Source organism: Brachycentrus maculatus, unplaced genomic scaffold (assembly GCF_059751285.1).
Source record: "Brachycentrus maculatus isolate JH-2025_06_01 unplaced genomic scaffold, ASM5975128v1 h1tg000017l, whole genome shotgun sequence".
NCBI classification, from domain to species: Eukaryota; Metazoa; Arthropoda; class Insecta; order Trichoptera; family Brachycentridae; genus Brachycentrus; species Brachycentrus maculatus.
This window is the reverse complement of record NW_028280771.1, coordinates 2496805-2509017: the sequence shown is the minus strand read 5'-3', so window position 1 is coordinate 2509017 and position 12213 is coordinate 2496805. Positions and strand designations below refer to the sequence as shown.

The 12213-nt window shown below is 32.4% G+C and overlaps 1 protein-coding gene across 6 annotated transcripts in view; it reads right to left on the bottom strand.

Annotated features, from left to right (window-relative positions):
• LOC148313203 (uncharacterized) overlaps positions 1-12213 on the bottom strand; it is a 56212-nt gene that overhangs the window by 17564 nt on the left and 26435 nt on the right. For all 6 annotated transcript variants that reach the window (XM_088266714.1, XM_088266697.1, XM_088266680.1 and 3 more), the window contains one exon: positions 3896-3986. In XM_088266714.1, coding sequence (XP_088122840.1) covers positions 3896-3986 — 91 coding nt within the window. The remainder of the gene's footprint in view (positions 1-3895; positions 3987-12213) is intronic.

Here is a 12213-nt window from a genome sequence, read left to right as displayed (position 1 = left end):
CGTCCCGTGCAGAATTATTTTACATTACAAGATTTTTGACAAAAAATACATATTTTTGCCTATTTTTTGTAGTGAAACTTTCAGAAGTCGTTCGGATATTCATTATAGATGTTCACAGTACACAATTCACTTTACTCATTATGTTTTTATAGTGTATTTACACAAAAATATTAACATTAATATTTCAAAATCGTGTGAAAATCTTTAAGAAAAAAATGTATTATGAATGTGGGATATTTTTTTGCAGAGCCCCAGTAAGCCACCTTGCGTGTCTTGTCGGTGGAGTTCTTTTTAAATACGTTTTTTATTTTATTTTTTGACATCTCATCAAAGATGAAGAAGAATATGGAAGTCTGGGCATTTACGGGGCTGACGACCGTCATAGGGTGGTTTAAGTGATCACTTTACACACGCGTAACATTCACCATTTCTACCCATTATTGACAACCACACTATTCAAATTCTTGGAAGTTCCATATATATATGAACCAATTTAGAAGCCTTGTTCTTGAATCACTAGAACTTCACTAGAGACATCTATTGGTGAGATGTAAAGAAGCTTTTTTTATGTACACATATAATATTTCAAAGAATAAGAAGCATTTTTTATGTACAAATATAATATGAAAATGACTTCTGTAATTGGAGATAATCCAGATTTTGTGAACAAGTATTTGGACACACTCAAAATGTTGTAAACGTTTTTTATTGTTTTTACATATTTTAACCTAATATACGCACAAAGAAGAAAGAACAAAATTAAAAATAAAAACTATTTTACAATTTTCATCGCATTGACTCTTGAACCCATTCCTTTATTTTGCCTTTGTTCCATATTTTATTTTGACCTCCATCGGCAATAAATTAAGGATTTTTGGAACAGATACAGGCCTAATTGCAGAAAGACATATTTTTTAGAAAAATTTCTTAGTGCTGAATAAAAACGAAAGTTTGAAGACATTTGAAAATAATTTTCCAAGCTTTCAAAGTCATTAAATACAGTGCGTAATAAAGAGAAATTAAAAGACAATAATAATTTCATTAATTTATTTGGCAGTCACTTTGTGGTAATATCTACCCATTATAATTTAAGTTTTACTTGGTAAATACCACTATTTCTTCAAATCTATTGTGACACGTGTTTAAACATCGAAATAAATGCATCGAAAGACTTGTCAGAACAGATTAAAGAAATGGTAGTATTTACCAAGTAAAACTTACGTTTAAAATGGAAAATTTAATTTTTACGCAGCAAGCTTTTATATTGAGTCATGTAAAGATTCATAGACAGCTATACAGTCATTCGTGCTGTTTTTCTCTTTTAAAAAAAGTTTTAAAAATGCAAATGAATGTTAAACATGAAATGGATTTTTTTGGAAATGAGAGCTATAGACCTATCTTATGATTTTTAAAAGCTTGAAATAACTTATTTATAAAAAAATTAAAAATAAAAACAATTTTAAAGCCTTAAGCTTAAAAATATTTTTAGAAAACATTATTGAACTTGTAAAGGTACGTTTATATATAATTATCACATTTCTAACCTATATAATAACCTTTATAAAAAAATGTCTAAGGTCAGAATGACATGTAGTCCAAAATATTAGTAAAATGTGGAAACGGTACCCAAAAGAACACTATGAGCTTCTGAATGGGCTGAAAATTGAAATTTATCGCTAAAAGCTTTTTACAATAGCACATAGGTGTGTAATTTATGAAAGATAAGTTTGTACAGAAAATCGTCCAACTGAGGATTGGCATAAGCTTAAGAATTTCGGACTTGTGCCAACTGTCTGTGTTTTTCGTATTTTATATTTTCACATCATTATTACAGGTCTGTGTACATAATATTGGGTGTATTCTCGGATCTAGGAGACCGGTGACATAAAGAAAAATCTGTTCTTAAATCTGCCAACTTTCTAGCATTTCTAGCAACGTGGAAATATACATCAACACCTTTTCGAACTATCAATTGACCTCTGCCAGGATCTCTGAGCAGATCTGTTTTGGGTCTTTTGTATCTATAACTAAGATAATATCTGCGATAGAATAAAATAACAACAATATAGTTTTTTTACAACATTTTGAGTGAGTCATGAGTTTGAGTCAAATACTTCACAAATCTGGATTATCTCCAATTATAGGAGTTATTTTTCATATTTTTTTTGACATTCCAACATAGATGAAGAAGAATATGGAAGTCTGGGCATTTACCGGACTAACGACCGTCATAGGCTTTTTTATAGTAAATGCATTTATTATTTACCTTGCTTATTATGTCCAAGGTTTATAGATCATTTAGTGCATTTTTGTTTCTTCTAGCTAATTAAATATGTTTTTATTTGAATCTGTGTTGGGAACAGGAGGGATAATCTAGTGTGACCCAAACAGGAACTTCTCAGCATTTGCTCATTGCTGGGAGGAAACCACGTTGCACTCCTCAGGAGAAGGCGGACTGTTGACTGTCATCAGCAGACCTTCCGTTCCACTAGAAGACCGTCATAAGCTGTTTTAAGTGACCATTTATAAATTTTATGTGACCAGCGACCGGGTTTCATCGTAACCAACATCATCAGACAGTGTCAGTACAAAACTTAGATTAATTGATGACGGATTTTTTTTATAGAGAACTATGTTTTTATGTCCGAGGGAATGTTTATACACGGTATTTCGAAGGTTCCAAAAAATCCGGTACTACACGAAATAATAAGAGGTATGTTTCTGATTTAAGCACCATCAAAGAATACAGATTACAGTATGACTCTAAAAATGGAAGAATAAATAAATTACTCAATTAGTATGTTCGCCTCCGTAGTGTAATGGTCAGCACGCTTGGCTACCGTTCTGGAGGTCCCGGGTTCTATTCCCAAGGGGGGTAAAATAAATATAAGTGATTTTTCACTGTCATATTTATTCAATATTACCCTGGACTGGAGCGGAGGGCTGATCACCTTTCCTTCATATGTAAACGATCAAGATAACACTGCGTTTATATGACGCAGTGCCCTATGCACCATTGGGGTGCGGATAAGGGTTTTATTATTATTATTATTAGTATGACTGAATTAAGGTTCTATATTTGCAAGAAATATAATTCCTTTTTTTGTTATACATAATTTTCTTTTTTTTTGTATTTATGTTTTACGAGGTAAATACCACCATTTATTAAAATCTAATAAGACTCGTGTTTCAATGCATTCCGCATCATTTTCAATTACAAATTGTCAATTTCAATGTCACATTAAATTTCAGGAAACGGTGGTATTTACCTAGTAAAACTTAAATTACAAATGGATGGATATTACCATAAAGTCACCGCAGAATCAATAAGTGACTTTTATTTTGATGGATAACTGAAAGGGATACTTAATTAACAATTAATTTATCGAATCTAACTGAGAATTAATTTTCTTTAAATAAAAAGAGAAATATCTGTGTTTTTTTATTATTTACAAAATACCTTCTTCTTCTTCTTCTAACCCTTATCCGCACCCCATGGTGCATAGGGCACTGCATCATATAGAAGCAGTGTTATCTTGATCGTTAAATACACGAAGGAAAGGTAATCAGCCCTCCGCTTCAGGTACTAGCCCAGGGTCATATTAAATACATATTAGACTGAAAAATCACAAATATTTATTTTGACCCACTTGGGAATCGAACCCGGGACCTCCAGCATGGTAGCCTAGCGTGCTGACCATTACGCTACGGAGGCGGACAAATACTTCAATTTCATACTATTTATGTGAGACTAAGCGGCTCATTATTAGAAATAGGTATCAAATTGTGGTAGAGTGGATTCGAACCGAGAAACACTGACTCGAGAGTTCGCGACACTAACCACGGGACCACAACCCGACACAGCAAATTAGATTCGTCATGAAATAAAGCTTACCTTCCGATTTCTGTGAGAAGTTCGTAAAATTCCTCTGCATCTTGTCCTCTTTTGATCGTGACGTCACGGTGAGCAAATGAAGGTTCCAACTCTGAAACAAGAACAATAAAAATAGGTCAATAAAGATAATGCTATCGATTTTAGAAAATGGTTATGTTAGGTTTGTCAAAGGCGCTGTTAACTGGGTACCAACTTTAAAGGAGCTTTTTCCCCTGTGATTATAATGAAATTAAACCAATTGGTAATACAGTGAAAACCCAGAGATCCGAACTAATTGGGGCTGTGGCCTATTCGGATTTAGACAAGTTCGGATTAGTCGAGAAATTTGTAATACAGTAGAAATTTGTAGTACCTACAGTTGAGAAATTTGTAACATAGTACATAATGAACTATGTAATACAGTAGTTTTTTGTTTTTTTTCTTGTTCATTCACCTCTAATGTTAATGAAGTACTACGACTTTTTTTCTTTTAAGGTTCAAAATGTGTACATTTTGCAACTTTTTACATTTAATATACATATTATTATAGTACATGAGTAGCAATACAGGTACAGTACTGTATACTTTATTAATTTTCAAATATTTTAAAAACAAAATTAGGTTAAACGTAATAAATGTGTTTACAACATTTTGAGTGTGTCCAAATACTTGTTCACAAAATCTGGGTTATCTCCAATTACAGGAGTTATTTTCATATTATTTTTTGACATCCCATCAAAGATGAAGAAGAATATGGAAGTGTGGCCATTTACGGGGCTGACGACCAAACCAGCCTATGACGGTCGTCAGCCCCGTAAATGCCCCGACTTCCATATTCTTCTTCATCTTTGATATGATGTCAAAAAATAAAAGAAATGTGTTCTTAAGTTGTTTGTTAAAAAGCGTGTTTCAAAAACGTTTTCCTATGATTGACGTACGACGCCATTTTCAAAAATTATCTTAATTTTGCGCTAGATCAAGGGTGTCTACTTAAGGCCCGCGGAGCATTTCACATATTTTTTCTTTAAGTGTACATAAAACCATCAAAATAACATTTCACCATGCGTAGTTCGTATCATATCCCATAAGTATATGGAAGTATTTCACGTCGTGACAATTTCAAGACCCATATAATGGCGTCAAGTAGTAAAGACGTTGGACCAAAGAAGAGAAGAGTAACAGAAGAACTGAGAAGTTTTCTGATTATTTCTTGTTTTGCCTAACTCTAATTTAATAATTTTATATATATATATATATATATATATATATATATATATATATATATATATATATATATATATATATATATATATAAATGTATATATATTTATATAATATATTATATAAATATATATACATTTATATATATTATATATATTATTATATATATTATTTATATATATTATTTATATATATACCGCCTCCGTGGTGTAATGGTCAGCGTGTTTAGCTTCCGTGCTGTAGGTCCCGGGTTCGATTCCCAGGGGGGGGTGAAAATAAATATTAGTGATTTAACACTAATATTTAATTAATATTACCCTGGACTGGTTCCTGAAGCGCAAGAGTGATCACCTTGCCTTCATGTAAGTAATGATCAAGATAACACTGCGTCAATTTGATGCAGTGCCCTATGCACCATTAGGTGCGGATAAGGGTTATAATAATATATATATATATATATATATATATATATATATATATATATATATATATATATATATATATATATATATATATATATATATATATATATATATATATATATATATATATATATATATATATATATATATATATATAAATATGTATATATGTTTACTTTGAATAATAGAAGAAATTTTGTTTTACGGCCCAGTGTAAGATATCATTTCTAAAATCTGGCCCGGCTGCTGAAAACGTTGGCCACCCATGCGCCAGGTGATTAATTTTGCGCCACCTGTATTACTATGCCCACATAGATAACGTCTAAACTGATTTGATCGTCTTAGAACGAAACGTCAATTTCAATTCGACCAGACGAGTGAGATCACCATCCTACAGCTCGGTCCATTCACAAATCTGCGACAGGTGATCCTTTTCCTTTCATCAAATTGAAAGTAACAACGTAGATCCGTCCAAATATAATATCTTGTGATAAGGCTTGTGCCTTCACGAATGCCAAATAGAAATGACTAATAGCTCAAGAAATTGGTGCAGCCATTCACGATTTCGCTCACGATCATCTGAATCGATCAGGCGAGAGATGAAACGTACTTTTTAGATAGTATTAATTCATGGCAACACCTCAAAGATTACGAAAATGTAGCTGAAAAGCAGGTTTATATAGGGAGATATAAATGTAGGCCGAGAGTTAAAAACAACGGTGAATGTTACACGTGTGTAAATTGATCACTTAAACCAGCCTATGACAGTCGTAAGCCCGGTAAATGCTAAGACTTTATATTCTTCTTCATTTATGTTGAGATGTCAAAAAAATGTAAAAAAATAACTCCTAATCGAAAAAGTATTCGGAAACACTCAAAATTTTGTAATTATTTACTCATGTATTCGTTGTACCTACCAAAAAATACCGCAGTACCTACACAAAATTTGAAAATTGTATAAAATACCAAGTAAAACTTTAATTAAAAATGGATAGATTACAAACCGACTGCCGAATCCGTTAATGAAATTAATGGTTCTAACCTAATTTTATTCTCCAAATTTCATTCATGGATATTGGTTTTAAAAAAAATCGAGCATAGTCTTCTTTTGCCAACACTTCCATATTCTTCTTCATCCATGTTAAGATGTTATTTATAAAGCAAATAATTATTTTCGTGTGGAAGAAAACAATTTGAGAATCAAATTATATCTGGTACAAGACACAACAGAACGATAAAAAGGTCAAATCGCCACGCCTGAAGTTGTGTACCGAAACTCATTAAGTTTGTATATCTGGCAATTTTTAAATTTCAAAATAAACGCAAAAATTTATTAAAAGAAATGGCAAGCGGCCACAACTAATTGATGAAACGTTCGTTTGTGTTAAGGGCAATAAAAAGTTGAAACCTTTTTAGTAACACGCGCGCAATTACCAGTATTTTTGTAAAATCATTCTACAGGCAAATCACGTGTCCTGGGGTCGATTCCCGATTTTTTTTTTATTTATTTACGATTTACAAGCAAGGAAAGCCGTATAACGTGAAATAATCTACAACAAATTTTAGATGTTCTTCAAAAAGTAAATGTCTTCTTCTTGGTGTAGACCTTGTGGCCTGTTTTTAGCCTGTTTTTGGCCTTGAGGGATTAGCCTCCTGCGATGTCGATCCAGCTTCGATCCATCTCTTTGGTGGTCTGCCCGGGAGTCGTCTACCATAGGGTTGACCGTACAGTGCGATGTGGGGGAGTCTGGATGATTCCATTTTCCTCACATGCGCATACCATTGTCTCCTTCGTTGCCTTCCCCACCTAACGACGTCTTCGATCTCGCATATTTCCCTGATCCTGGCGTTTCTTATTCTATCTCGAAGACTCTTGCTTCTTAGAGTCTTCATTTCCGACACTCTAAGCGCGTTTTTTTGTGCAAACGGTGATTTGTAAATGTGAGTACAGTAAATAGACAGGTTATCAGAAAAATACATTTAAAAAAAACTACACAATAAGTGGATACAAAGATATTTAAAAAAATATGAAAATACTAAACCTATTTATATATCCAATTATATATTTTCAGAGAAAGAACGGTAAAACAAATTTATGAGGCGAATGTTAGCGGGAAAAGAAGCAGAGGAAGACCGAGAAAAACATGGCACGATCAGGTATGCCAAATACTTGAAAGTGGTCAGGTTAGGAGTCGTAACAATCGGCGGGTATGTATGAGGAGATGCATGAACGTGGAAGAGGCGAAGAATGTTTGCAAGGACAGAGTGGTGTGGCGCTCTATTCTCTCTGCCTACCCCTGCGGGGAAGCGGCGTGATGGTTAGTTAGTTAGTTAGTTTTTTATTTTCAGAGATCAAGAAGTCTATTGAAATAGGAAGTCTGGATATTTACAGAGCGTACGTACGTACGGCTGTCCAAATTCAAAACAGAGTAAGGGACATTTTTTTTTCAAAATGTTTTTTTGCTTGGACCAAGTAGATCCTACTAGAAAATTTAAAAAAATAAGTTTTTCAAAAAATGTCCCTAACTGTGTTTTAAGCTTGGACAGCCGCGTACTGTAGTGCAAATTTGATGGCTTAAGTGATCACATTTACACAGTATAACATTCACCATTCCATTGTCTTCTTTGTACAGTGTTGTAACTATTAAATCATTCATACTGCAATATCCTGATTTTTTTTTTCGTTTTTACTGTGCAAACACTATCTGCCCATATATTCCAACCAGCTGTATGTGGTTCGAATCTTGACCAGTATCAGTAGTCTGTTTTTAATTGGTTGGAAAATTTTGTTTTTTTTTTAATGAAATAAGTACGCCAATGTACACTTATTATGTGCAATAAACAAATAAAGTTTGTACCATGAAGCAATTACATTGTCAACTATGATTCTCACCTTCGACATATAAAAATTAAATATGAGTGATATCCATATGTGTGATGTCGATAAAATTAATTAATTATATGAATAATAAACTTAGGAAAAAAAGCGAACGATTCAAAATCCGCTGACAACAGAGAAGGAGAACTTTCTAAATATGTAGCTTAACACGGGCAGGAATCCAACTCCCCACCCAAGTATCCACCCTTCTTTTTTAACCTAATTCAAGGATTGCGGGCATAATTTCTAAAATGATAAAGCTAAACGCATTTAAACTATGAACTTTTGTATTAATTGTTATTAATATTTTCTATAATTTTTTTGTTTGAAAATAAAAATAATACTTGACACTGGCAGAAACATCCTTTCACTGGGTGTCTGCCAAATAAATAATTAAAAAAAAAAAAAAACGATTCGAAAACCCCTGAACGAAGATACCAGGGATACAAATTAAAAAAAAAAAAACAAACACAAAACTCGAAAACAATTTTCAAGGATTGTAAGTTGGCATTGGTAGAAAAAAAACAGTGCTGAAAATGCACGTTTTTTTTGCAACGAAGTATTTAATTCATGACACCAATTGCGCAGTTTAGTGTGTACTTAATTCATTTAAAGTTTATATTAGAATACAATTTTAAACATAATAACTTCAAATTAAATAATCCTCAAGTCTTTGCCAAATTCTGTGATGAAGAATTTTGTAAATAATACGAGTGCATAAATAGTCCTCAAATGACTCATACTTTTTAGCAGTATACACCTACACGACGGGTACGGGTAAGCAAACCCGAATGCCATAGCGATTGCTACTATTATTATTTTTCTACCTACTGTTCCTTCACTCCTGTATTCAAGTAATCTGGTCGTAAACCCTGTAAATGCAACTATGTTGAGATATTAATGAAAATCTTGATATAAATAGATGTTGTTTATGTCCACTGTCTACTGTCCATCTCTCATACATCTTGTTAACACTTGCTGCCTGCTATGATATAATCTTTGCCAAGTGTAAATTTCTAGGAAACATCTTGGCTACTGTTTCTGATTACTTTATGTTGACCCATGGCAATTAGCCGTTGCTTTTGATACATAATAAATATCTTTACCGGAAGAATCTTAGCATCACGTTCTGTTTAGCCAAACTAAAAGATATCTTAATAGGTTGATTATTTTCATTAATTGATTCGGCAGTCACTCCTGTATCTACTTTCATCCTTCCTTCGCCCATTACATGCTTCACTTCCATACATTAGGGTTAGAACCAGGACTCCGTTGTGTACTGCCTGTCGTGGTTTGTTTAGTATGAGCAAATGCTGAGAAGTCCCTAAACATAAGGATAAACTAGTGCGGGCCAATGGCCCGCACTAGTTTATCCTTATGTTACCGAGACAGATTTAAATAAAACATGTTTTTAGCTACAATAAACTAAAATCCTCTATTTTTTTGACATCTCATCAAAGATGAAGAAGAATATGGAAGTCTGGGGATTACACACGTGTAACATTCACCAATTCTACCCATTATTGACAACCACACTACTCAAATTCTCGGAAGTTCTATATATGTGAACCAATTTTGAAACATTATTCTTGAATCACGAGAACTTCACTAGAGACATGTATTGTTGAGATGAAAAGAAGCATTTTATTGAGCAGAAACTCTTTAATTAGTATATGAGGTCCGAATCCTGGATTACAATCACACACATGAGAAACGCGAGAAAATATAATTTTCATTTTTATTATTTAAGCTTATAATTTGATCAGATAATTTATTTACAACATTTTGAGTGTGTCCAAATACTTGTTCACAAAATCTGGATTATCTCCAATTACAGGAGTTATTTTCATATTATTTTTTGACATCTCATCTGTAATTGGAGATAATCCAGATTTTGTGAACAAGTATTTGGACACACTCAAAATGTTGTAAAATCCTCTAGTTGATCTATAAGCCTAATAAGCAAGGTAAATAAAATAAATGAAATCTAAAAAAAAGACTTATTGGGATGAATGGCAACCCTATCGTACGTACTACTTTAATTTGTATCGACTTCTATTTGTCATTTGAGAATTTGAATTTATTTTAAAAAATACATACATTCAGAATGTTTCACTCAAAAAATCAAACGATTGTTTCCGTCTCTGAGTCACGGAGCTAAATAATATATCAAAATGTCTAGAAAAAAATACTGGCCGTAACAACATTGATCTCTGCCAAGACTCTTTTATCGCAGATAAGCTGCGATAAAACAATACGTTGGTATTTACCAACCATAAAAACCTGCTTTGTTTCAAGTATGAAAATGTAAACAGTGGCGTGCGTTCCATGTATGCACATAATAAGTGCCTACCCTAATTCTTTCGCTTAGTTATGGCATTATCAAACGAATGTCATTCGTTTGAAAATGCCATAACTAGGCGAAACTATTGTCACAATATAAATTTTTATGTGTTTTTGTTAATAAAATACAACTTAGTAGACTCAAAAAATGTGTTTGATTTTAAAATTAATACATAAATCTTAGTACTTGTTTAAAGAAGTTAGTTGTGAGAGTATAATAATTATTTTTATAAATTAGAACATTATCAAGAGTAGAAAAGATTTGTATTATATTGTATTCTATTGTAATGTCATTTAAAAAGTAAAATATAAAATTTTAATCTTTTTGAGTAAACAACAAAAGATTTTTTTTTTTAAATAATTATTTTTTGTTTAGCTCAATACATCCTCGACTATTGATTTATCTTTCAATAAAAGCGTACCCCGGGTTTGGAATCGCTGCTCTATTTTTTTTAATAATTTAAAAATGAATAAAAGTTATTAACAAAAGTTAATAAAATACAACTTAGTTGACACGAAAAAAAGCTGTTTGATTTAAAAGTTAGTACATAAATTAAAATGGAGTTCTACAAATTAAACGCCAAATCAATAAATAAGTACTAAGATCTCACTGAATATTATTTTTTATATTCAAACATAATTTGATTTCATTGTAATAAAAATAATAAAGATACAAAATATACGATACAATAATATTTATTGAACCATTTGTAAGAGCTATTTTTCGTCCGTAGTGTAATGGTCAGCATGCTTGGCTACCGTTCTGGAGGTCCCGGGTTCGATTCCCAGGGGGTTTAATAAATATAAGTGATTTTTTCACTCTAATATTTATTCAATATTACACTGGACTGGTACCTGAAGTGGAGGGCTGATCACCTTTCCTTCATGTGTAATCGATCGAGATAACACTGCGTTTATATGAAGCAGTGCCCTATGCACCATTGGTGTGCGGTAAGGGTTTTATATTATTTGTAAGAGCAATAGTATGTGACAAGACAGTTGAAAATATATTTAAAACCGAGCATCTTTTTCTTCGCCATAAATCAAACGAAGCAGAAACCATTACGTGTGCTCTGTTCATAAAAACAATAATACTTTTCAAACATGTAACAGCAAGGACACAAAATGCAAAAAGAAACATGAATGAGAAGTACAATTTAACGAAATTTTGTTTTTGAATATTGCAAACCCAACCATTTTACCTTTATCATTCACACGGTAGACAACCGGCACAGCATACCCAAACATATCGCTCACTCCTTTCAACAACGTCATATATCGAAAATCGTCTATTTTCAGTTGTGCATGATTTCGGAATGCCCAGAAAATGTACTATATCCCAGCAAAAGCGGCATATTTTTTAACTTAATATTTACCTACTACAGGGCAGAAAGTGTTGTTTTTACATTTTGAAGAAAAGGTATTGTTTAATTTTTTTTTTAAATTTACTAAATATTTTTCAAATGAAGAAAAAA